At 46.4% G+C, this 27378-nt stretch overlaps 2 protein-coding genes across 8 annotated transcripts in view; one reads left to right on the top strand and one right to left on the bottom strand.

Moving 5' to 3' along the window:
• LOC139407008 (transmembrane protein 242) overlaps window positions 1–27378 on the bottom strand; it is a 407233-nt gene that overhangs the window by 365833 nt on the left and 14022 nt on the right. The window lies entirely within an intron of this gene.
• Window positions 1–27378, top strand: part of LOC139407001 (AT-rich interactive domain-containing protein 1B-like) — a 115423-nt gene that overhangs the window by 81511 nt on the left and 6534 nt on the right. For 6 of the 7 annotated variants that reach the window (XM_071150237.1, XM_071150232.1, XM_071150234.1 and 3 more), the window contains 13 exons: window positions 2531–2774; window positions 3681–3770; window positions 7307–7483; window positions 11612–11981; window positions 15867–16033; window positions 16284–16405; window positions 18623–18832; window positions 19136–19349; window positions 23626–23764; window positions 23925–24100; window positions 24549–24705; window positions 24970–25086; window positions 25197–25290. In XM_071150237.1, coding sequence (XP_071006338.1) covers window positions 2531–2774; window positions 3681–3770; window positions 7307–7483; window positions 11612–11981; window positions 15867–16033; window positions 16284–16405; window positions 18623–18832; window positions 19136–19349; window positions 23626–23764; window positions 23925–24100; window positions 24549–24705; window positions 24970–25086; window positions 25197–25290 — 2277 coding nt within the window. Of the gene's footprint in view, window positions 1–2530; window positions 2775–3680; window positions 3771–7306; window positions 7484–11611; window positions 11982–12356; window positions 12568–12792; window positions 12864–15866; window positions 16034–16283; window positions 16406–17885; window positions 18051–18622; window positions 18833–19135; window positions 19350–23625; window positions 23765–23924; window positions 24101–24548; window positions 24706–24969; window positions 25087–25196; window positions 25291–27378 lie in introns of all 7 variants that reach the window. The other variant, XM_071150239.1, reaches the window with a different exon arrangement.

Below are 27378 nucleotides of genomic sequence, written 5' to 3'. Positions count from 1 at the left end.
TGTCCGCCAACTCCAGCTCTGAGTGGGGGCTGTATTACCACTACACCGGCAGTCACACGTCATGACCGCAGTCAAATTCCACGTGACGGTTTAGTCACAGTAATTAGGCTTCTCCAAGCTGCTGATGCTCATTTGTAGCCTACCAAACTTGATAACTGCCTGGTACTCAGTACTGTTGTTCCGATAATCACTCTTGACATCAATGCAAATGTGTCGAAAATTAAATCAAACACTTCACTTCACTTCATTTTTGCCCAACATTTCTATAGGCTATGCAATTGCTTAAGAACTGAGTTTTGATGGCCTCTATTAAAAAGAGGAGGATCCCATTAGCTTTCTGTAGGCTAGGCCTACTATATTTATTTCTCAACTTTTCTAATATTAAGCACATTGCTTTGCTTTCCAACAGGAGTATAGCCTACCTGGGATGAAAATGAACCAAGGGAAAAGCGTCCTCCATTCGCTATTTAAGTGTATAGATGTGTATTTTATTCCCATGCTCCTGTTCTGAGACGGGTGCATGATAATGGTCCAAAACAAATGTCATTTTAGGACTAAGGAGGGGGGAGATACTAATAATCTATTATTGAGAAGAGAATTGTATTGGATTCAGCATTTGTGTACCATGTCTCCTAGAGGTCTGAATCAGGAGTTTGATATCAGACCATTTCTTACAAATCACTTTGATTTGTCTTGCCTTCCAGGTCACCTACTTGGTCATTTTGTAAATATACACTATCGTGTAAAGTTTTTTTTAAAGAAAATCACTTTTTTTGTCCATTAAAATAACATCACATTTATCAGAAATACAGTGTAGACATTGTTAATGTTGTAAATGACTATTGTAGCTGGAAATGGCTGATTTTTAATGGAATATCTACATAGGCGTACAGAGGCCCATTATCAGCAACCATCACTCCTGTGTTCCAATGGCACGTTGTTAGCTAATCCAAGTTTATCATTTTAAAAGTCTAATTGATTATTAGAAAACCCTTTTGCAATTATGTTAGCACAGCTGAAAACTGCTGATTAAAGAAGCAATAAAACTGACCGGCTTTAGACTAGTTGAGTATCTGGAACATTAGCATTTGTGGGATCGATTACAGGCTCAAAATGGCCAGAAACACACAACTTTCTTCTGAAACTCTTCAGTCTATTCTTGTTCTGAGAAAATGAAGGCTATTCTATGCGAGAAATTGCAAAGAAACTGAAGATCTCGTACAATGCTGTGTACTACTCTGCAACTGGCTCTAACCAGAATAGAAAGAGGAGTGGGAGGCCCCAGTGCACAACTGAGCAAGAGCAAGTGCATTAGTGTCTAGTTTGAGAAACAGACGCCTCACAAGTCCTCAACTGGCAGCTTCATTAAATAGTACCCGCAAAACACCCGTCTCAACGTCAACAGCAATGAGGCGACTCCGGGATGCTGGACACATTAATCTGCTTTACAAGGGGTGCAGAGCCTAACTGGCATACAAAGGTGGCGCGTGAGTGTCGAGTTTGGGGAAGAAGAAAGCACCTTTTTATAGTGAAGTATTTCATGCATAATCACATTTCTGGTCACTTTTGAGAATGGTGTTTTCCAGCTAATTTATTGCCTTTTGGAACAGTCCCACGTAATAGCCTACTGCCGTGTGTGCATTTCCTGTGTTTATAATGTGAAGAAATAGCCTAATAGTTTATCAACATTTTAAGCTTATGTTCTGAGCTGTTGCATCAGCCTCATTGCTTTTAACAGTTTTTTTTTGTTGTTGATGCGAGTGGTTTTATTAATTTGGGATCTTAACGCATCCCACAAGCCCTAGCATCGACTGCACAGTTTCCACAGGAATCGGTAGCTGAGTGGGAGGGGAGGCAAATGACTTGGTCCCATGCCACTTTGGAGGGCAACTCGTTGGCACTATTAGACATTGGCTCCACTCCTGATAAGACATTGACGCCGTTGCCATGGCTCTCTCATGGGTGTAATTTGGCCAAATTTGTCTAAATACCTGAGTTGTTTCTGCCCAGTTAGTTTTTCATCAAGTAGGGAATAGGGCGCCATTTGGAACAGACTGACAGTCTAGCCTGACAGCAGTGCTGGGATAATATTTTCCACCATGCGCCTGCCTGCCTGGTTTTACGGTGACTCAATTGGGTAAAGCCTTCCTGGACTTCAAGAGACATTTCCAACACTCCAATGTCTCTCTGTCTATGTTTGACGTTATGTCAAGTCATCAAGTAACTGGTAAAGATTTGACTACCTACCGGTGGAGGTTCTTAATGTGTATTTCAAGGTGTTCTTGACCTTAGCAGACTGGCTCAAAGTCAGAATTTCTCCTGGGTCATGTTAATGTAGAGCACACAACGGAGCACGTTTTTAAAATGTTTTGCAACCGGAAACTAATTTGCGTTTGTTATTGGTCTCGTCCAGGTAGTCGCTCACTCAGTTTTTTTTCTTATTCCTTTTGGTGTGTGTGAACACCACCCTGGCTTTCCCCTTGGTTTGCCTCACACTAACCTTCCTCTCTTGTCTCCTCTGCTGTTCCAGGACCTGTCTGGCACCATAGATGACCTTCCTACCGGCACAGAGGTGGCCGTAAGCTCAGCGGTCAGTGCTTCGGGGTCCACCAGCAGCCAGGGCGAGCAGAGTAACCCGGCCCAGTCTCCTTTCTCTCCCCATGTATCCCCGCGCCTCCCCGGCCTGCGCAGCGGCCCCTCGCCCTCCCCCGTGGGATCACCTGTTGGCTCCAGCCAATCACGCTCCGGCCCAATCTCCCCCGCCAGCGTCCCAGGTATAGAACGAAACCCTGCACCTAGTTCTAGGAGTAACCTTCAAACACTATACCCCATCTCACACACACACATATCATACTCCAGACAGGGAACAAGGGCCATTTTGCCAGGCTTGATACACTAACTGAATTTGTAGTATTTCAGCCATTTCTAGTTCAGAGAGCAGTTCTGAGACCTCCACAGTGGAACAGCACAGCTCTGGTTGTCATGACTGGCACAACTGTGGAGGAAAAAGAGCTTTGTCTCATTACAGGCAGTTCTTTCAGAACTTCTTTTGCATTAGCGACTCTATAGTAGTTAGTCACAGTGGAAGAGAGAAGTCTGGTTCCGTACAGGCAGCTGGGGATTGGTTCCGTACAGGCAGCTGAGGAGGAGCTCTAGCCTCAGCTCCAAAACAAAGGCCTCAGTCATTAAAATAGTTTCTAAACTATGTTAGCAGTTCGGAGTCACTGTAATACAATTACTCTCCCACAGTGCAGCGCCTTGTTGCCCGTTTGACGCCAGGCTGGACTAGTTTAGGGAGATTTGTCCTTATTTGTGGCCAGAGTTACAGTTTATACCCCGACCCTTTCTCTCTCGCTACTCTGGGTGGTGATAACGAGGTCGACGGGAGACTATTTAGTCATCTACACACACACTCTCACCCCTGCTGGGAGAGCCGTCAGCCATTAGCCCCCACACTGAGGTACCAACGGACTTGTGATCGCCTCTGCATCCCATCGCCACAGAAACTGCTGCACACGCACACATACACTGTAGGGCTCATTAAAGTGCACCAGGCACACAGCTCCCAGGGAGAGGGGTTCGTTTTGCTAGACACACTGCTGCTCTTCGGGCCAACACACTAACACGACAGATATGGATGTGTGTGTGTCCCACTGACGTTTGCTTCCCTCTACTCCCAGGCACCCAGATGGCCCCCCAGACCCCTGGGAACATGTCTGATGTGGGCTCCCATTCCACCCTGAGCCAGTCCCCCATGTCTCAGGAGAGAGGTGAGATTTTCCTGCACATCACACCACCTTGGGAACCACGATCCTCCTCTCTCTCTCCAGGATATTTACCATGCGTGTGAACGATGAAGTCTGCGGGAATCGGTATACGCTCGGATAAGTCAAGTACGGGGGGGGGGGCTTTTTGCACACGTCCACTTCATTTCATCGATGGTTTGATAAATGAGGTTCCCCTCTTGTACACAATCTTGACCCTACGAGGGAAATATTTGAACGGAATATGGGCAACTCAAGCTTTTAGTCCCTCCCTAATAATGTATACTAGTGAACCTATGTCCCTCTAGGAGTCAATTTCCCCTGCTCGGTCGCAGGTGTTTTCCATAGGATCATTAGTACAACAGATTAGCCATAGATCATCTTCCCTTCAATGCCTCTAAACCACTGGGCTGCTGTCAGCACTGGGCCAGACCTCTGGCTGTGTCCCAAATGGCACCCATTCCCTATATAGTGCTATGATTTTGGGCTCTGGTCAAAAGTAATGCACTATGTAGGGAATAGTGTACCATTTAAGACGCAGACTCCGCTTCATAGAGGAACCGTAACTCTGTCTCTCAGCAGCGGCTGCCAATATGGTTGTCAGTGATGTCAGGCCATGTCAATGAGGCTGTCCAGCACTGTGGCTGGGGGGGGGGGGGGGGAGTAAAGGCCCAAATCAAATCATATTTGTGAGTAGTAGTCAAAATAACACCTCGCCAGCCAGCCAGACAGAAGCTTTTTCTCACTGTCTGAAGGGGATCGTTGTAACAGTGGTGGCATTAATACAAATGATCACTCACTCCAAGGCCCAAGCTTGGGGAGGGGAGTCAATTAAAATAGGTTTTGTGAGTGCTGTGAAAGCCCAGGGAAGGGGAAAGTCATGTTTTTTTTCTTCTTTTGACCTCATAGAGACTAAAAATAAATTGTTAAAGGGATAGTTCACCCAAATGAATTGCTGTCTTACCGTGTCCATAGACTGATTACAGGGCAGGGTTTTTGTTAGGAAAGGTCGGCACCAGACATTTGGCCAGGGGCATTTTAATTCAAAAACATTTAAGACATTTACCGGGTACATATGCATTGGTTGCGCAACCTGATCAGGGTGTCCAACCACAGAGCTCTGAATGTCAGGAATCACATTTACTTTAAAAATATAAACGCAACATGTAAAGTGTAAAAGAAATAGAAATATTAAATACACACAAAAATCTTACTTCTCTCAAATTTGTTTACATCCCTGTCAGTGAGCATTTCTCCTTTGCTAAACTAATCCATCCACCTGACAGGTGTGGCATATCAAGAAGCTGATTAAACATCATGATTGTTACACAGGTGCAACTTGTACTGGGGACAATAAAAGGCCACTTTAAAATGTGCAGTTTTGTCACAACACAATGCCACAGATGTCTCAGGTTTTTGGGGGAGCGTGCAACTGGCATGCTGATTGCGGTAAATGCGCTGTTGCAAGGGAATTGAATTTATTTTACCATAAGCCACCTCCAACGTAATTTTAGAGAATTTGGCAGTACGTCCAACCGGCCTCACAACTGCAGACCACGTGCAGGGTGGCATGTGGGCGAGCGGTTTGCTGATGTCAACGTTGTGAACAGAGTGCCCCCATGATGTGTACATATTCACTGTCTTTATCATTGGGTCAGTGCCACTTTTGTTAGTCCCAGAGTAGTCTACCCTGTAAATTGTGTGAAAAAACATTCTGCTAATGTGTCCAGTCATTTAAAATGTAGTAGAATTGCATGCAATTTAAGAAAGGCCAACATTGTCCTGTGATATAGCCTGCTTACTGGACGCCACTACGTACTACATTGAACAGTCTTTTTTTGATTGAGTTATATTATTAACCTATTATTAGCCTAAATTATGACTATCTTACATAGGTCTACAAATGTGAGGTTGCATGGAATGCTTTTTTTTCTAAAGGTGCATTTTTATGCTGAAAATTAGCTTCCCCAAACATAAAACCCATACGCACAGCAATGCGCACAAGGCAGTAGGCTACGCTAATTGCGTTATGTTTGTTCCATAATGCAATTAGTGGGAAAACACCATTTGTGAGGGGTTTCATGTGACAGAGATGAAAATATCAGTTGAAATTTAGAAAGGATATGTAAATATGCAACATGGAGCACGGGTTGCTAATATGACTAGGAGTGTGCCTTTGGTTACTGGACAATGGGAAAGAAAAAGTTGATTTGGAAACCAAAAGGCTACTTGTTTTAATGGCATATGGAAGTGTTTCTAAAATAATCGCCTGCACGTTTGGTTAGATTTTGGCTAGGCTACTATCAAGGCAAGGCGTGCCTCAAAATAGTTAGTAAACCGTTCAGGTTTTAAACAATTAAGTATGTGTTTTCAAAATGCATACTGCCTCCAGCTCATTGCAATGTGACAATCTGAAGCCTGCCTAGTTGCCAATGCACTTGAATGGCGAATGGGAAGCGTGCTTCAATTCACCAGTTGAGAAGAAAGAAAATTGTAGGCCTCTTTTTAATTGTGACAATGTTTGTTTTTTTCTTCCTTTTTTTTTTACATGCAATTGCCTTTAGAATTTTTGCTCAATGATTGGGCTTATTAAAGCAAATGTTTCACTCCAGCAGCAACAAACTTCTGTTTGATGAGCTGTCGCAGCATCTCTCGTGCTACATCAACTGGTATTTCAATCAATTAATTGGCTAAAATACATTTGAACATCTTGGCCATGTTCTGTTATTATCTCCACCCGGCACAGCCAGAAGAGGACTGGCCACCCCTCATAGCCTCTTTCCTCTCTAGGTTTCTTCCTAGGTTCTGGCCTTTCTAGGGAGTTTTTCCTAGCCACTGTGCTTCTACACCTGCATTGCTTGCTGTTTGGGGTTTTAGGTTGGTTTCTGTATAGCACTTTGTGCTTTTACACCTGATGTAAGAAGGGCTTTATAAATACATTTGATTGATTATCTCGCAATGGGCTTTTTTTATTATTTATCTTGGACAATTGACCGGCGGCAATTTTATTTATCGTCTTTTCATTTTTTTGAACGGAAAAGCCGGCTAATACCGGCTAACGGAAACATTGATACAGGGTAAGGAAACAGTATGTAATTTGGGTAAACTATCCCTTGAAGTGGTAGTGAGGTACTGTATTCAAATGATTTTCTCACTACTATGCCCTTAGATGTGGTTTTGATCAAGCAAGATGAAAAGTTAAAATTTATAACAGATGAGACCTTTTCTGCAGTGGCCGGGCGGATGTATTAGCTCTTGTGGTATTTGTCGCCCTATTCAGATCAATTTAAATGTTTATTTGGTCGTTCGCTGTAGCATTTAGTAGTGCTTTTCAACAGACAAGGCTAAGTGTTACCATTCAATTGAAGTGAGTTCACTTAAATTGAACAGACTTGCAACATTGACAATTGGGTTCTCATATCATTGAGTACGTGAGAGATTATTAGAAATGTCTCTTTTTTAAGTACCCCCATTCTAACCTTCCTTTAGTTCGGGTCTCAGTTTGAATGCATTTAAGATTATCTCCCTCTCTCTCCCTGCAGGGTTCCCACCTGCCATGCAGCGGAACACCCCAGGCCCCCAGCAGTCGGGCCAGGGGCCCCCCGTGTCCCCTCACCCCTCCCTGGGGGGCTCCATGCACCCGGGCTCCTATCATCAGCAGCAGCAGGGGGGCCCAGGCCCCTCGTACGGATCCCAGACCAGCCAGTACGGCCCCCAAGGTAATATTCCGCTCCAGGGTGAAGTTTCCCCGAAGTACAAAACTAGGATCAGCTTCCCCACCCCCAATCCTAACCTTAACCATTTAGTAGGGGAAATGCAAAGCTGACCTAAGATCAGCATCTAAGGGCACTTCCCCACAAGGTGATACATCCTCCGTGCTAGGGACTGATGAGTATGTCGGTGCCCAGTAAGACAGTCCAGCCCGTTTCTTCACCCTAGTCTGGCCTATAGAAAGACTCAGTCTTTACTTAACTCACTTTATTGTCCACTTGGGAAATGTGTTGCAGTGTGATGTACACATTTAAATGGTGTTTAAGAAAAAGGACAAGAACCATGCATACAGTAGACAACAAATTCACAATAACAGTTATATACAGTATGAGAGAAGAGCAGCCTGTTGGGTTTAGTGGGTGGATAGGGGGGACACTCTCGCCCCTGAAGCAGAAGGCTATATTTGACATTTACATTTAGCTCTTATCCAGAGCGACTTACAGAAGCAATTAGGGTTAAGTGCCTTGCTCAGTGGCACATCGACAGATTTTTTTTCATGTTGTTGTGTTGGGGATTTGAACCAGTGACCTTACGGTAACTGGCTCAATGCTCTAACCACTAGGCTACCTGCCACCTAGTGGAATGGTGCCAGTGCTATGACTATCCTATGGCCCAACTCCAACACGTTTCTACAGGGTTGGAGAGAGCTGGGCTTTTTCCGCAGCTAAGTAAATCTCCAATCAACCTCCAAGTTTTTCATTCTCTACATATACTGTACTCTCCCTCCCCTCCCGTGTGTGTGTGTGTGTGTGTGTGTGTGTGTGTGTGTGTGTGTGTGTGTGTGTGTGTGTGTGTGTGTGTGTGTGTGTGTGTGTGTGTGTGTGTGTGTGTGTGTGTGTGTGTGTGTGTGTGTGTGTGTGTCAGGGCTGGGGTAATGGAGGAGAGCTGTGTGGCTGGCTGTGCTATCAGCAGACCTGGGTTCAAATACTATTTGAAATAATTTCAAATACTTTATCTGGGCTTGATTGAGCTTGCCTGGCTCAATGGAACCAAAATAATAGTCCCAAAACTCTAAACCCCTCCAACCTTGCACTCTACAGGGACTAAGGCAAATGCTCAAAGTATCTGAAAGATTTCAAATAGTATTTGAACCCAGGTCTAGTGTGTGGTGTTCAGAGCCTACTCCAGGCCTAGCAGGGCAACAGAGCAGAGCAGTGGCACACACACACAAGCAAGGACTATTAATCAGGCTTCTGGAGCGGGTGGGGGCGAGGACCAGAGCTATGAAAACACACACACATCGGCCACGCATTCATCATAAAGGCACAACGCATGAGATGGATTACCATAATGACCCAATGTGTGTGTGAGCCCCCGCTCCAGATGAGTACACACAACCCAGCACACACACACACACACATTGGTTCATGGGTTGGTTTTCTTCCTCAGCTGAAACAACAGAGTAGCTTGATGAATGCTGCACAGCAGGCTTTCATCCAGTCAACCAAAGGGTTCTCGACGCGCCGCATGTCTCCAGTAATTCAAATAACTACATTCCAACGTCTCAACCCTAAAGAAAGCCTAAAACAGAGGCCCCTTCACAACTATCTATAAGCATCTATGCAACAGCCCTGAGCAGTACAGATCCCTGTGGGCGCTGGTCAAAAGTAGTGTATCATATAGGGAATAGGGTTCTATTTGTGACTCCATAGACTTTCTGTGGACACTCAGGGAGGTGGAGGGGGGGTTTACCTAGTCTCTGATCCGTGTCACACCCAAAGATGTATACAGTGAACAAAAATATAAACGCAATATAAACATGTAAAGTGTTGAAGTTAAAGATCCCAGAACTGTGCAAATACACATGAAAAAAAGCTTATTTCTCTCAAATTTGTTTACATCCCTGTTATAGTGGGAGCGGGCAATTGGCATGCTGACGGCAGGAATGTCCACCAGAGGTGTTGCCAAAGAATGTAATGTTAATTTCTCTACCATAAGCCGCCTCCAATGTTGTTTTTGAGAATTTGTCAGTACTTCCAACCGGCCTCACAACCGCAGACCACTATGGCGTCGTATGGGCGAGCGGTTTGCTGACGTCATCATTATGAACAGAGTGCTCCAAGGTGGTGGTGGGGTTATGGTATGGGCAGGCATAAGCTAAGGACAATGAACACATCATTTTATCGATGCCGATTTGAATGCACAGAGACACCTTGACGAGATCCTGAGGCCCATTATGGTGCCATTCATCCGCCGCCATCATCTCATGTTTCCGCATGATAATGCACAGCCCCATGTCACAAAGATCTGTACACAATTCCTGGAAGCTGAAAATGTCCCAGTTATTCCATGGCCTGCATACTCACTGGACATGTCACCCATTGAACATGTTTGGGATGCTCTGGATCTACGTGTACGACAGTGTGTTCCAGTTTCCTCCAATATCTAGCAACTTCGCACAGCCATTGAAGAGGAGTGGGACAACATTACACAAGGCCACAATCAACAGCCTGATCAACTCTATGCAAAGGAGATGTGTCACGCTGGATGAGGCGAATGGGGGTTACACCAGATACTGACTGGTTTTCTGATCCATGCCCCTACTTTTTTTTTTTTTAAAGGTATCTGTGACCAACAGATGAATATCTGTTTTCCCAGTGGTGAAAAAACTGTAACTCAGTAAAAATCTTTAAAATGGTTGAATTGTTGCATTTACGTTTTTGTTCAGTGTATAAATCAAATTAAATCGGTCACATACACATATTTAGCAGACGCTATTGCGGGTGTAGCGAAATGCTTGTGTTCCTAACTCCAACAGTGCGGTAGTATCTAATATACTATTGTCATATATATATATATATATATATATATATATATATATATATATATATATATATATATATATATATATATATATATATATATATATTATAATATATATATATATATATTATAATATATATATATATAGATAGATAGATAGATAGATAGATTACAACATGTATTATATTACAGACACCTTAATGCATACTTCTAAATGATGTCTGAGCTATAAAAACATTTTTAAGTCATGTTATTTTCCCCACTACAACAAAAACTACTTAAATACATGTAATTTTGTCCTTGAAATACTGTAGAATTCCTATGGCGGACTGCACCTTCTGGGGAAGGTATGGCCGACCCAGTGGTTTCACAGCCTCTCATTGACCAATACATAGCATCAGCAATCCAGGGTTAAAAACATCACTGGTCACACCCTCTGTTCCCCAGGGGGATTCTGGGTATAACATGACTCAACAGAGGAGCTGTCGCTGCCAGATCATTACCATATACACTGAGTGTACAAATCATAGACTGACCAGGTGAATCCAGGTGAAAGCTATGATCCCTTATTGATGTCCGTGTTAAATTCACTTCAATCAGTGTAGATGAAGGGCAGGAGACAGGTTAAAGAAGGATTTTTAAGCCTTGAGACAATTGAGACATGGATTGTGTGTGTGCTCCATTCAGAGGGTGAAGACAAAGATTTAGGTACCAGGCGCATCGGTTTGAGTGTGTCAAGAACTGCGACACTGCAGGCTTTTTCATGCTCAACAGTTAGTCTGGCTGCCAGGACTTAGGCCTACACTTCCCCACTCCTATCCTCTCATCCCCCTCTTCTGTTCTTCTCTCTTCTATCCCTCTTTCCTCCTCACATCATCTCTTTCTCTCATCCTCAATCTGCCTTTGAACAGAGCTCGTTATAGGGGCAGACCTAGAATAACTCCAGGAAGAGCCAAAATGGCAGCTCTCCCTCCAACGCCATGGCCGAGAGTCTTTTTGGAAGTCTCACATGACAAAAGCATCTCTGTGTGTCCCCCCCCCCCCCCCACTCTTGTGAAATACACTATAACAGATTGTGAAAGTAACCGGTCTGGCTGGAGTGAACATCCAGTGGCACAGAGGAACATGAGGCAATGCTCTGTTCACATCATATTGCTTGCATCCCAAATAGCATCCTATTCCCTATGTAGTGCACTACTTTTGACCAGGGCCCCTGCTTTTGAAAGTCTTAACATAGATAGAAGAATGAAGTGTCTGTGAATCATGCTGATGATTCTCAGTCCTGATGAGTTACTGTATTTCTCTGTCTCTAGGTAACTACCCCAGGCCCCCGAACTACGGCGGGGCTCCCAGTGCCAACTACAGCGGCCCCGGCCCTGGCATGAGCAACAGTTTGGGCATGAACGCCAGCAGCCCCATGCATGGCCAGGGCCCCGGACAGCCCTGTGGCTCCATGCCCGCCGGGCGAGGCTTGGGTCCAGGGGCCAGCGGGCGCCCCTACCCCTGTGCCACCACCAACACCATGGCCCCCACCTCTCCCAGCATGCCGCAGCCTGCCGGACAGGGTCAGGGCATGAGACCGCCCCTGCCCAACGTTAATCGCAAGCCGGGCCACGAGGCAGGCCCCGGCCCCAACGCCATGCAGGGTCCAAACGCTGGTTCCAACCCCTCTGCCCAGGGCCGGTGAGTCAGGACAGGGGCCAGGGAGGGCCACAGAAGGGTTATACATGCTAATAGGGCGCGTCCCAAATTACATACTACCCCCTATTTTCTTTTACCCCCTTTTTTTACCAGGGCCCATATGGCTCTGGTAAAATGTAGTGCATTTTACCAGAGCCATAGGGGATATTGGGGATATTGTGCCATTTGGGATGCAACCAAGGGCTATACTGACACTTAAGTTCCTCATGTTCACATTGTCTCCTCCACACCCCGCATCCACCCATCTTTCACACACTAAGGTTATGAGGTGTGTACTAAAGAACGCTACAGACTTTTTCCTCATGTGTCTCTGTGAGTTTGGAAACCAAAGACTTCTCCTTCCGTCCTTCACTCCAGGCCTCCCTACGCGCGCTCCCCTGCCTACCCCAGCCAGTCTTGGCCTGGGGTCCGTCCTCCCCTCTCTCCCTCCCCCCATCCCCACCCACAAACCTCCCCACACCCTCAACCTCATCCCCAATACAGCCCCCATCCTCACCCTCAACCCCATCCCCATTATCACTCCCAAACCTCCCCACATCCCCAACACAGCCCCCAACCTCATCCCCAACACAGCCACCATCCTCAACCCCATCCCCATTATCAGCCCCAAACCTCCCCACACCCCTATCCTCACCCCCAAGACAGCCCTCATCCTCGACCCCACCCACATCCTCGACCCCACCCTCAACCCCATCACTCTCCCTCCACCCACCCCCATCAGCCCCACCCTCACCCCCAAACCTCCCCACACCCCCATCCCCGACCCCATCACCCTCCCCACTCTCCTTCCTACCACCCCCAGGTCAGCAGTGCAAAGAGCCATATCCATCCCATGATGCAGCAGCAGCAGGCTGAGCAGTACGGGTAGGTGTCAGTGTCACGGCTGCAGTCTGTAATACAGACTCTGCATGCTGCTGTCCACTGGTCACATCACTAACCGAACCCTGGGCTGCACTGGAGACACTTTCCCCCCACTCACTCAGACAGACTAACCCTGGGCTCCACTGAGGCTCTGCTGCACAGGAGTCCCACTCCTCAACTGTGGGTTGTTGAGACTAACCTGGCCACTGTGGCCAGTAAACACGGGCATGTTTTCTCTCCTGCTACTGCATGGCTTCGTCAGAGACCAGCGGATGTGTACAGTACTTTATTTGCACCGTCGAAGAAATCCCTTGACAAATCAGAGAAAAGGGCCAAGCAATATTATGATCCTGCAAAGTCAAAAGGGAACAATGCTGATTAGAAATTCAGAACTTGATTGAAATAAAACATGGGCAACGCAAAAGGATTGGATATATTATTAGCGAGACTGCCAGTGCTCCCTCTAAGCTGCGCGCGTGTGTGAGGCGCGCAGCTCCCCCAGGACTGCCGCACAGAAGAAATATCAGCCCATGCAGAGAAGCATGAGATTGAACTTTTCCCCCTTAGTTAACTATCAACGTTTCCCTTTACTGTGGGAATTGCGATAGAATCAACGCAATGTTAGCCACTTTCAATACAACCTTCTGAAACAAAAGGAACTATGCAAGACTTAATCTCTTACATAGTTAATATGTAAAACTTTCTTGTAGGCATAACGCATCGGAGTAGGATTCTATTGCATTGACAGGCACCACTCAGCCCGTACTCTACACACTAACCGGTGCATAACCAATCAGAGCTACGGTAGGCCTGTATGTAAATAGACCATTGCCATATATGGATCTGTATAGAACAAGAAGGCCCGCACACTGTTAAAGCTCCCAATTCACCAATTCAACGTTTCCTTCCGAAACGGATCTTCATCAGGTCAAACACACTGAGGGTTCACATCCCAAAATATACACATTTCACCTCACATGACCATTGCGTACATGACGCACGGTGAGTGCAAAAAACATATGTATATCTCTAATAATTAAATAACAACGAGATGGGTGCATGTAATGGTTCCAGAACATTAATATATATTTGCAAAATGACCAAGTAGGTGACCTGGAAGGCAAGACAAATCAAAGTGACATGTTCATGAAAGAAATGGTCTGATATCAAACTCCTGGCTCAGACCTCTAGGAGACATGGTACACAAACGCTGAATCCAATCCTATTCTCTTCTCAATAATAAATGTTAGTTAGTGAGTTATTAGCCCAGTTATAGATCATTTGTAGTCAGAAATTGGGGGAGTCATAGCTTTCTACGAGAACACAAAACGTGTACATTTCTAGACATCTTTGAGAAGAGCTTTTTTTGTTTTTAAGGGGCAGTGTTGTATTTGAGACAGGCTTGAATAAGCTAAGTAGCCAATAGGCAGAGGGCAGGATCATTTTCCTGATTCTCTGTAATAATTAATGGTCATGTGGTTTCTTGCACCAAACAACACGACAACATGTTCAGTCAACTCCTTGTCTGAAGGACAAGTGGATAGACGAGTTCATGTCAACCTCTGCATGGTTTTTTTTTTTCTTCTTAAAGTCTCATGGAATGTTGGCCTACATTGAACACCACTCATTGGCTGGTACTGTAGGCTGAACGATAGAACAGCTATTTCCGTGTTACCATATTATGGGATGCATTTTCTGCATTGTTTTTGACAGTAGGCCACTCTAGTAGGCCTACATTATGATCAAATAGCCACAGTAGCCTCTTTGACCACTGTCTGAAACTGTAACTTAAAGCGGGTACAGCCTCAGTGTTCACAGTAAACGCGTGATGGAAGTTGCACAGACCTGAAATTTGCTCAGTGGCCCCCCAAAATTTGAGGGAACATTTCTGTCAGACAGAGTGAGAGAGGGAAGGTAAATCCAATCCCCTGTAAGCATTGGTTGGATTGTTAGCTCCATTAGTTTAGTATTGATTTAATTGGTAATTTAGATGGTCTCATTATTAGCATCAGTGGATTGGGAGAGGAATGAATGTTGGTACCGGGGGTGGGAGAAGACAATGGTTGTATCCCAAATGGCACCCTTTGGGCCCTGGTCAAAAGTAGTGCTCCATGCAGGGAATATGGTGCCATTTGGTACTGGTTGGGTATAGACGTGTTACTCCAATAGAGGTCGGGGACGTTACTCATTTAATTTCCCCTCTAAGGGAAAGGAAGAGGGAGGAATCGAGGCATGTGCTGTGTTTGAGTACTTCCCAATAATCTTTATTTTCTCCTGAAGTGTGCACTCATTCACTACTTCCCACAAATCTAAAAGCATTGGATTTGTGTAGGCATGAGCTAGAAGGAGTTTCCACTATATTTCTTATACCGGTATTTCCCCTTGAATCGGTGAAGGGAAGTGAACGAGTGCACACTTTGGGGGGAAGGAGACATTATTAGGATGCATCCTCTGTGTGGCGCACAGGGAGCCTGACGGTGGGTGGGAGCAGTGAACACAGGGGGTTTCTTCTCACTGCTCCCCAGCCTTTAGATGTGCATATTATCCCCCCCCCCCCAGGATTTAGTGTTGTAAATGTTCGCTCTACTTCTTCTGTTTTAACAGCGCGTTTTCTTTGAGGCGTTGAGAAAAGCTGCTGCCGGACTGCTTTTCATTACCGACATGCACTATTCATATTGTCTCTTGCTCACAACTAAAATCCCTCAATCTACCAATACTTCCATCTGTCCGTCAGTTCAACTTGAATGTACTGTATAACAGCGGAGACTGGTGGCACTTTAAACCGGAGGACCGACTCCTAGTAATGGCTGAACCGGAATGAATATGGTTTCCCGGTGTTTGAGACGGTTCCGTTCATTCCATTCCAGCCAGAACTGTGAGCTGTCCTCCGCTCACTAGCCTCCACTGATAGTTGAGTGTGCTGTATGAATATAATGCCTTTGGTAATGATGTTATGTATTAAGGTGATGGTAAATGACTAATCCAAACTCTTGCTCTGGTTTTCAGGCAGGGAATGACCCCCATGCCGCACCACCCAGGCATGAACCCCGTGGGCCCCGGAGGTGTGGGCCCCAGCCCTGGAGGCCTCTACAGCCAGCAGCCAGGGGCTAACACCTCTGGAAGGATGACTCCACAGGGGCCCCACCCGCTCTACAACGCACCCCCACCCTCAGGTATGCCACACTCTGTGACATGCATTCTGACAAGGCAGCTAACTAATAGCCTGTTCCCAGATCTGTTTGTGTTGTATAGCCAACTCGTATGATCATTCATGGCCATAGGAGTTGTCTGTAAAATACAAACAAACAGATCTGGGTTGAAACTCGCTAACTAGCCCAATGTCCAACGTCTTTTTACATGTATACCAGACAAGCCCCAGTATAACAGTGAACAAGAGCCTAACCCCCTTTCCCGTCGCCACAGGGCCCATGCAGATGGGAGGAGAGGGGATGGTGGGTCCCCCTGACCCCAAACGGAGGCCCCCAGAGCAGCACAGGGAGGGCAACACTCCTGCCCCTGCCGTCGAACCACCACCTAAACCCAAGGTACCAGCTATCGCTCTAACAGAGGCATCCGCTTTTCCTCTCCGTCTCTTTTACATGTACTCGTTTCCTGCCAGTGCCTCTGAAAGCATGTCCTAATAATGCATGTGTTTGGATGAGGAACCTGAATGTGGCAAAGCGCAGCAAACACCGCATCTAACGAGGCAGCAGACAAAAAGGAACACAGAGAACTGAGAAAAACATTCTTGAGTCGTTGTGAGGATTTTCTAAAGGAAGAAGCACTGACATCGGTTCGCTTTCTCCATCTCTATCATAGTCTTCTTCTGTGCCCACTGGGAGAGTGGATGCCAAAATAAATACTGCTTTATAGCGGTGCCATTTTGTATTAAAAAAGGCTTTTTATGCTCTCTTTTCAGCATATTGTTTATCATTATTACCCCACTCATGACTGTGTGAGTGAGTGTCTTTTTTTGACTGATTGTGGATGTGTGACAGACAGGCATACCAAAATAACCTGTCTCCAGTCAACTGCAAAGAACTTGTTACTGTTCACAATGCTCTCTCTCACGGGCTCCCATTTCTCTTGTCAGAGCTTCTTTTGGGGTTTTCCTGTTTTTTTCTCTCTCTCTCTCTCGTTTCACCCCCCTTCCTCCCTTGTTTCACATTCCCCTCTCGCTGGTTTAGTTTGGTATTTGTACTCCTCTTAGTTCCAGACATAGTTGTGTGAATGTGAACAACTTTTTTTTTTCTCTCCTTCCCGCGTTCATTTGAGTCTGTTCACCTCATTACCGGCTGGTGAGAAAGGCCTCTTGATCACAAACTACTGAAAGAGGTCTGTCAGCCCAACTCGTCTGTGAGGAACTTCTGTTATTTCTGTTCTGTCTCAGGTCTAGTTAATGATCACTCCTCCTATATTTGCCTGGCTTTGTGCGTTTCTGCTGTCAGGGCAAAGACCGCAGCAGTAGCTAGCACGGCTTCATGTTTCAACTCGTGAGAACATAAGAGTACTAGTAATAACGGCTTGTGGCCTTTGGTGCTAAAGCTCCTTGCCTGCTCCTGTTTGGCTGCCTGCCCTAGAATGCTGTTGCTCAAACCCGTCTAGTATGGCTGCTCTCACCGTGTAGTTTCCACCGTGTGATTTTCCAATTGTGTTGGAATATTTTGAAGCCAGTCAAACCTGCCTGAAAGACTCCAGGTGTGACTGAGAGAAGGGCCATCGGGGAGAAGAAAGAGGGGAGGGGGGGGGACGCAGAGAAAGAGCGAGCGAGGCAGGCGAAAGGTTGCATACTGGCTCGGGTTTCTCTGTGGGGTTTCTCCGTAGGGTAGTTACACGCGCACGCGTTGGCTGCAGGCCCGCTGAGTGCTCACTCACAGGATGCCTTTGAGGAAAGGTTTTGCATGATTGTTTGACTCTGTTTTTGTGAGAAAGTGTATGAAAGTCCGACATGAAATCTCTCTCATCACGTGTGCGTGCGGCGTGCGTGTGTTTTATGTTTTTGTTTCCGTCTATTCCCCGTCGCAGGACCGCTACAGCTCCTCTCAGTGTATGTCCCAGCCCCCCACCCCGTGTCCCCTGTCCCCCAGCCCTGCTAGTCTGTCCTCTTGTCACGGGGCGCAGGACAGCAGAGATATCATTAGCAGCCACCCTGCTGTCGCTGGGGCCTGGCCAAAGACCCCCACCAGCCCTGTAAGTGCCTCAAGCACTTTTACTCAGCTTGTTGTTTACAATTTTTTTTTTACATTTTGTTTGTCTTTGTTTTTTGACGCCTGAAATGTGATTGTGTTGTCGTTATTTGTGACCGAGACTTTCTTATTAAGACATGCATGCAATTGGAGCTGGACAAAAGGATTCCCTTCTAACACTCTCTTTCCTCCTACCTCTTTCCCATACGGCGCTGGTTACCTGGCAGTCCTGCTGCCCCACAATATCTCAAATGCTTCTCTTGTCACATGAAACTCTCTAGTTTGTATTGCGTATTATTGTTCGGATGATTGATTGTGTTAATGAGAAAGTTCTCCAATCCTGTGAGTGGACCTGTGTCACATGCTCCGTTTCTGTTTGACAGCCGTGGGACCTACCTGGCTGTATAGCTGCCATTCAACTGGGTTTGAATGGAATATACAACAACAACAACAAAGTCTAATAATGTAAACCTGGATGTTGATCACATCAGTCTGTATGAAAGCGTCCATAACCAATGACAACAGTGGTAGCCCTGACTGACCTCCCCACCTCTACTATATGCCCCACCCCTTTAGAAGCCCAGCCCGGCCACCATGACCAATGAGAAGATCCGCATCCTGTATGAGATGGGTGGGGAACCCGAGAGGAGGATGTGGGTGGACCGCTACCTGGCCTTCATGGAGGAGAGGGGCACGCCCGTACCCATGCTGCCTGCCGTGGGCAAGAAGCCCCTGGACCTATGCCGCCTCTATCTGTCTGTCCGAGAGATAGGAGGCCTGGCTATGGTGAGTCGTAAGTGGCTTCCCCTAGGTACAGATCTAGGATCAGCTTCCCCTCCCCCAATTTGAACCGTTAGTGGGGAAAATGCTGGCTGATCACAGGAACGATAGGCTGGAGACTTTAAGCAGTAGGTGTGCTGCATCTACACCTCAAATTCGTATTTCCATCAGACAGCCCCTTACGTCACCGATCGCTATTTACGGCCGATGTCGCCCATCCATCCTAGTGCTACCAGATCATATACGCTTTCATACCCAACTCTGTTTGCTCAGTCTTCTGTTGGCCATGCCCCCCCATTCCCTCTACAGGTGAACAAGAGTAAGAAGTGGAGGGAGCTGTCTACCCACCTCAACGTGGGCACGTCCAGCAGCTCCGCCAGCTCTCTGAAGAAGCAGTACATCCATTACCTGTTTGCCTTCGAGTGTAAAGTGGAGCGGGGAGAGGAGCCGCCGCTGGAGATCCCGGGAGAAACCAAGAAACAGGCCCAGGCGCACCAGGCTAGGATCCAGCCGCCCTCACCAGGTGAGTAGAGCGATGGAGATATGTATATCGTGTGTTGTAATTCTGTTTGAATCAGTGAAACGGTGGGCGTTGTCCAGGAGGTAGGCTCATGCCCTCTGGGTCGTGTCGGCTCGGGCAAGGCTTACTTTACTAGGAACTGTAGCCACGTCACTGAGCTGTGACCTGTTGCTTGTGACACAGGCGGGTTGGCTGACAACGTCACGAAAACGATGGGCGCTCATCGATGTGGCCCGGAAGGCCGTGCTGGTGTTATGCTTCTGAGCGGCCAGATGGCTAGCAGCAGTGACAAGAAGCTGCCGTGTGGCGAATCGTAGGTGGCTCGTTTCAGCCAGTCGTATCTTGTTCTTGACACCACGTCTTGTTTTGAGGTGTTTTGACTGATGTCAATGCTAATACGGCTAAAGCGTTTAGCTAGCTAACCGACAACTGTAACGATGTATTTGAGAGACAACATGTGCTCATGGTGCAAATGTATTTATATTTTCAATTAACATTTGGAGACGAAATCTAGTTTTAAACAGCCAACCCCATCTGTTTCGCCCCATAGTTGCGTGCGTGTCCCGTTTTTGTTGTTGCTAAACAACCAACCCGTCCATGCAGTGCAATACAAACCTGTAATAACGCATTCATCTATGCTATGTCCCACATGCGGTGAGTTTACCGCCCTTCACTCATTCCTCTGTAGATATAGGAACATTACAACAAGTCATTGTGTGTAACACCTGCTGTACGTCCAAGGTGTGAATGCTGTGTGTGTAGACGAGAGTGATAAGCTACCTGCTGCTGTGGTTGACAAATATGTACACCCGTGCATAGTCATCTTACACAGGGATGAACAGGGGAATATGCATACATCCACAGGCAGCCCCGTACGGTGTGTCTAATCTAAGCACATCCTCTGCTCACTCATCCGGCCCTCCAGTTAATCCATCTCCATTCTCCCTGGGCTGGCTACTCCCTCCCTGCGCCCTCCCAGCACGTGGGTCTATTTCTGTCTGACAGGTGATTGTGTCAAACTGCCGAGAGGGAGGGAGAGGGGAGAGCTGTCAGACAGCCAGCTGTAGGATTCCCCCCCCCCCAGGCGAGATGGTTGATGTCAGAGGGAGAGCGAAAGAAGGGGGGGAAGAGAAACACAGTTAAGACCGGGGGGGGGGGGGGGGGGGGGGGGGGGGGGTGTAGAGCTGTCAAGCAGCGGGGGAATTACCCTTCCCCCTAGAGAAGATGAATAGGGGAGGGAGGAGTGTGGTGTGGCTGTCTGGGATATAAACAACAGTGACCTCCGTCTGACCTAGTTTCCCACAGACAGATGGACCAGTGAGGCAGCATTTTTTTTTTCTCTCTCTTTGTCTCTCTCTCCCTTGCTCTCTCCCCGCCTGATTATGGTGGGGTCATGTGGGTTCACGCTCAGAGAGAGAGAGGGGGAGAGCGATGGCGTGTGGCTGAAACACTTCATTGTTTACTTTTGAAACACCTCTCATTTACAAACACATTGACCTGGCCAGCCAATTCTCTCTGCCTATCTCTCTCTCTCTGCCTCTTATTACAGACAGGGTTTTTAATAATTTCCTGAATTGTCAGGTTTCTTTTATTCTGGTCTTGTATCGTTAATGAGAACAGTCATTTTGATATAAGGAGATGCCAGAATGTAAAATTCTGAATTAATTGCATGCATCCCAAATGGCACCCTATTCCCTATATGGTGCACTACTTTTTGGGAAGCCGACGTTATTGCTAGACTAAGCAGTCGTCATACATAGCAGAGCCGGCTTGAGGATCCATCTAGCCTGAATCAGAGAGGTAACATTGTTGTACCAGTGGTGTATTGTACATGTATCATAGATTTTTTTACATTTAAGTACTCATATTTATCTCGTACAATGTTGTTATTCTCATATATTGAGTTCGAAGCATCTTTCTTTCCCAAATTCCATATATACAACACAGATTTAGATATATCATATCATATCATATCTCATATCTCTACCTCTAGACTTGCGTTTTGTCCAGGGGGTGTCCTTGTACAAGCTGCCTCATGCTACACAAACAGAAGAGGGGCTCCTTCCCTCTGGTGCGTTCTCGTCCTGACGAGGCTTACTTATACTGTACATACAGTATTGCAAAATTGTTCAAGCTCAGTCAAATTGCATGGTGACCGCTCATGGACTGCACTCTTCAAGTCATCCCACAGATTCTCAATGGGATTAAGGTCAGGGCTCTGACTACGCCACTCAAGGACATTCACCTTCTTGTCCTTCAGCCACCGTACGGTTGCTTTGGCGGTGTACTTTGCGTCATTGTCATGTGGAAACGTGAGCCATCGCCCCATTTTCAACTTCCTGGCAGAGGGCTGCAGGTTCTCCTCAAGAATCTGTCGGTATTTTGCACTGTCCATTTACCCTTCTATCCTGACAAGCGCTCCAGTCCCTGCTGAAGAGAAACACCCCCACAACAGGATGCTGCCACTGCCGTGCTTTACTGTAGGCGTGGTGTTCTTTACTGTAGGCGTGGTGTTCTTTACTGTAGGCGTGGTGTTCTTTACTGTAGGCGTGGTGTTCTTTACTGTAGGCGTGGTGTTCTTTACTGTAGGCGTGGTGTTCTTTACTGTAGGCGTGGAGTTCTTTACTGTAGGCGTGGTGTTATTTACTGTAGGCGTGGTGTTCTTTACTGTAGGCGTGGTGTTCTTTACTGTAGGCGTGGTGTTCTTTACCGTAGGCGTGGTGGTCTTTGCCGTAGGCGTGGTGGTCTTTGCCGTAGGCGTGGTGGTCTTTGCCGTAGGCGTGGTGGTCTTTACTGTAGGCGTGGTGTTCTTTACCGTAGGCGTGGTGGTCTTTACCGTAGGCGTGGTGGTCTTTACCGTAGGCGTGGTTGTCTTTGCCGTAGGCGTGGTGTTCTTTACCGTAGGCGTGGTGGTCTTTACCGTAGGCGTGGTGGTCTTTGCCATAGGCGTGGTGGTCTTTGCCGTAGGCGTGGTGGTCTTTACCGTAGGCGTTGTGGTCTTTGCCGTAGGCGTGGTGTTCTTTACCGTAGGCGTGGTGGTCTTTGCCATAGGCGTGGTGGTCTTTGCCGTAGGCGTGGTGGTCTTTGGGTGGAAAGATGTATTGGGTTTTCGTCAAACATATAGTTTTGCGTTCAGGCCAAGAAGTAAAATTGGTCTCATCTGGCCACAGAAACTTTTGTCACTTGGTCTCGGAATCTACAATGTGCTTTTCGGCAAAGTTCAAACGAGACGTGGCTTTTTTGGGGGAAGTGGTTAGAGGCCATATTTGTGGAGCGCTTGTGATATCGTGGTCACAAGCTCCTTCAAAGTCGACATTGGTTTCTTAGCCACTCTGATCAGTCTCCTCCTCCTCCCGGTCATCCAGTTTGGAGGGAGGGCCTGATCTATGCAGGTTCTGGGTGGTGCCATACGCCTTCCACTTCTTAATAATGGTCTTACCTGTGCTCAGAGGGATAGACAAAATCTTTTTATATCCATCCCCTGACTTGTGCCTTTCCGCAACTTTATCTCCTAGATAATTTGAAAGTACCTTTCCGCCCATAGTGGATTCTTTGCTTTGAATTGAACTACTGCTTTTATTCTGAACTAATCTGTCACTATAATTGATCACAGATGGAAGCCAATTAGCTTGATTTGTGATCTGGAAGGTGGTTGGTTAAACCCCAGCAAGTTTGCAATTGCAATTCTGGGGGGGGGTTCACTTATCCAAATAGGGTATTTTACGGTTTTACTTTCAAATACATTTTTAGAGTTTTTATATGTATGTTTTTCCACTTGGATATTGTGGGTTACTGTGTAAATAAAGGGGAAAAGGCAACAAAAGGTGAACATTTTGAAAGGGGGTGGTGACTTTCTATACCCACTGTACATATCTCTATATGGGGCAGCAGGTAGCCTAGTGGTTAGAGCGTTGGGCCAGTAACCGAAAGGTTGTTAGATCGAATCCCCCGAGCTGACAAGGTAAAAAAAAATATCTGTCGTTCTGCCCCTAAACAAGGCAGTTAACCCACTGTTCCTAGTCCGTCATTGTAAATAAGTATTTGTTCTTAAAAGACTTGCCTGGTTAAATAAAAATAAAATGCAAAAAATATGCTGTATGGCTGTGTCTTTTCCCTCAGGCTCCCTGTAGAGCCCCCATGTTTGTTGTATAATTCAGTCAATATTTCTTAAATACAAAAAGTGTTCAGTATCTTACTCCATTAGCCGGCTGTTACATTTACCAGAACTCTGTTTATTTAGTTTTACAATTTTGACTGCCGTTGCTCATTTTCCCCCCAGCCAACTCCGGCTCCCTACAGGGACCCCATACCCCCCAGTCTACAGGCAGCAGCTCCATGAGTGAGATGCCAGAGGGTATGAAGCGCCCCACCCCAGCCACCACACCCCACGGACACATGACCCCACAGCCAGGAAACAGGTAGAGGCCAGGGCCCGGGGGCCACTCAGTGTGTTGTAGGGATGTCTGTGTTTCTGTGTATGTTTGTGTGTGTGACTTAGTCTTACTGTATACACACATGGATACCCTTTGTATCATCCTTTCTTGTCCTCCTCACCCCTCCTGTATGTGTCTGCCTCAGGAACAGTGGTGGAATCCGTGTCCAGGATCCCTTCTCAGAGATCAGTGACCCTGCCTTCCACAAGCGAGGGCCTATGCCCTCTGGCGCCCCCTACCAGCAGAGTGGCGGTAGTTCAGACCCCTCCGTGAGGATGCAGTACGATGCCAACAAGGACCTCTATGGAGGGCCCCAGAAAGGTGAGTGGACGATCTTAAAACACGTAACATAACACAGTGCACTCATACACTGGTATTATCCCCATTGCTTGTGTGCACTGTGAATTAGATGAAAATCTACATAATACACCTATTGTCTGAATAGGATATGGTCTGGTACTTTTTAAATGTCTTTTTCGTCCTTGTTTTTGGTTACGCCATCAGAGCCGATGTAAAAAAAAAACGCTCTGTAGGGATGATTGTTTCCTTAGACTATGTTGCCACCCAGTGGTCAACTGATGTACTACACACCCTTGCCTTGGATAACGCTTGACATGATTATGATTGCTGATGACATCTGAATCGCCTGTATTTGCAAAGTGCATTTACGCGTACCAAGGAATTTGACCTGGTGAAAGGGTGCTGACTTAGTGTTGACACGTACTCTACATACAGTATATACAATACCATGTCTATTCTCCCTCCACAGGGCCAGGGGGAAGTGAGTCCTATGGACCAGGTCAGATGCCCAGCGGTGCCGTGCAGGATATGTACCCCCGTGCTTCTCCCTCAGGAGCCATGCCAGGGATGGGCATGGGCCCCGGTCCGCGGTCACAGTACCCCTACGGGCCTGGCTATGACAGAAGGTGTGTATTCTGCTAACCATAGTAGATGCATCGCTGGGTGTTATACCTGTAGGAAAAGGGTTGTTTCGTGCTCAAACAACTGGAGTAGAGGTGCCACCTTCAAATCGAATGCTGGATCAAAAGTTGAGGCACGGCACTCTATTATAAAACATATATTATTAATTGTAAATCACGAGTCATTAACATTGCACAACGTTTCAGTCAGAGACATTGATCAGAGAGTTCTATAAATGCCCAAAATAATTGTTTCCTCCTACCTTCCAGACCAGACCATGTGATGGGTCCAGAGGGGGGTATGGCTCCCCCTGGGGGTCAGAACAATATGGGACCTTCCAGCGGTGACCCCAGCATGTACTCTGCCAACAGATACCCTCAGCAGAGGTAAGACGTCCGTCTAGGCTAATGGTGATCATCAGTTTAGCATTGCGCAGAAACACGCCCTTGTCCCCATCTATCTGTGTTCTAACTGGTGTCATCCTCCTCCGCCACAGACCACATGGACATGAGAGTTACGGGCAGCAGCAATACCCTCACGGCCCCATGCCCTACGGTTCTCACCAGCCTGGAATGTATCCACAGCAACAGGTCAGTCCCAGCCTCCCGTTCCTAGAGGGCATTGTGCTTAAGCTACTGAATCTATTGGAAGTGACCTGGGAAAATAGACTCACTTAGCCATTTCAATGCAAAGTGAAGTTTAAACTCAACTCGATTAGCAGTCTACTAAGAAATGGTCAGCACATCATGCAGGGGGAAAAGTAAGGTCGGTACCGGTAAAACATGAGCCCTATCAGAATAATTACAACTAAATGTCAAGAAAACTGTCTAGTACAGCATGATCTAAAAACAAACAAAAGACGGGACTCTGACGCGTGCGACGATACAGTATATTGATTCGTCTCTGACATTCTTCAATTATTGTAGGAGACCAAAAAAATTGCGCTTTTCACTTTCTGAAAACAGATGTTTAAACCCAGGCAGGTTTCAGGAAAGCGCTTCAGTTGTTGGGTCCAGCAACAGATGAATAGCCAGGAAGCTTACTTAAAAAAAAATATTGAATAGAGACATTGCTGATTTTATCAGTGTAATCAGATTGAATATATTAGGATATGTTATTGACATTGAACTGACTTCTATAACCTACTAACCAGATGCATTTGCCTTTGAATAGGGAATAGCGTTATGTTCTGCCAACTATTAGCTGAGAAAAAAATTGCCACAAGGCCAAACCTATTGCCGACCCCTGCTGCACACCATTCTAGTTTAACGGGGATAGGAGTTTTTTTTGTCTCGCCTAGGGCGGCAGAACGTCCAGGGCCAGGCCTGTTAAATATGCCCATAAATGTTTTTGGGGAACGCAAGTGCACACAAAGATGCCCCGTACCGGGAAGAAATTCAATCTTTCACCCCGACGTGTCTTGTTGCTAGTGATCTTAGGCTTGTGTGTGCGTGCGGCTGCTCGGCCATCGAAATCCATTTCATGAAGCTCCCGAGGTAAAAGTTATTGCGTTGACATTGCTTCCAGAGGCAGTTTGGAACTCTGTAGTGAGTGTTACAACCGAAGACAGATGTGCTTCAGCACCCTCCGGTCCCATTCTGTGAGCTTGTGTGGCCCACAACTTCCCGACTGAGCCGTGGTTGCTCTAGATGTTTCACAATAGCAGCCCTATCAGGGCAGAAATTTGACGGACTGACTTGTTGGAAAGATGGCATCCTATGACAGTGCCACATTGAAAGTCACTGAGCTCTTTAGTAAGTCTATTCTACTGCCAATGTTTGTCTATGGAGATTGCATGGCTGTGTACTCGATTTTATACACCTGTCAGCAATGGCTGTGGCTGAAATAGCCAAATCCACTAAATTGAAGGGGTGTATCTGTGTGTGTGAATACAGTGTATTCGGAAAGTATTCAGACCCCTTCCCTTTTTCCACATTTTGTTACATTACAGCCTCTGTTTGTTTACATGCGATATCCCCTCCTATGAGTGAAAAGTATGTGTTCTATAGCTATAAAGTGTAGGGAGGAAGATGAGCCATGGTTGGCTTCCATGAAGTGTTGCGCAAGGGCACAGTCCATGTTTTTATTGCAAATAGCAGCCTTGTGTTCTACGACGCAAAGTTGCTATGCTTGTTTAGTTTGACCGATATAAGCAGCCCCGCTGACGCATTTGAGCATGTATATGATATTTGTGGTGCTACAATATTTTTTTTTTTTAAAAGATAGTATTGCTCGTACTGTCACATTGTACACAGTGGCCACACTTGTAATTGCCATTGGGCGAGTTCGGGAGCCAAGTGACACACTTCTTGGGTAGCTGCATGCTGTGCATAATCGTTAGCTTTGCCGGTATGTTCCGTGTAGACCGGGTGGTTACTGTCTGGGGGTAAAAGTGTATTCCTACTCTGTGGAAGATGGTATACTCCCACCTGTTGTCTTTATTTTTGTGAATTGTAAGATCCAAGAAGTCTATTTTCTCCCGATTTCTCTCTGCTGTGAATTTATATACACTCTACCGTTCAAAGGTTTGGGGTCACTTAGAAATGTCCTTGTTTTTGAAAGAAAAGCAATTTTTCTGTCCTTTAAAATAACCTCAAATTGACCAGAAATACAGTGTAGACATTGTTAATGTTGTACATGACTATTGGATCTGGACATGGAATATCTACATAGGCGTA

Source organism: Oncorhynchus clarkii, chromosome 4, assembly GCF_045791955.1.
Source record: "Oncorhynchus clarkii lewisi isolate Uvic-CL-2024 chromosome 4, UVic_Ocla_1.0, whole genome shotgun sequence".
Classification (NCBI taxonomy): Eukaryota; Metazoa; Chordata; class Actinopteri; order Salmoniformes; family Salmonidae; genus Oncorhynchus; species Oncorhynchus clarkii.
This window is presented reverse-complemented; position numbering and strand designations above follow the sequence as displayed.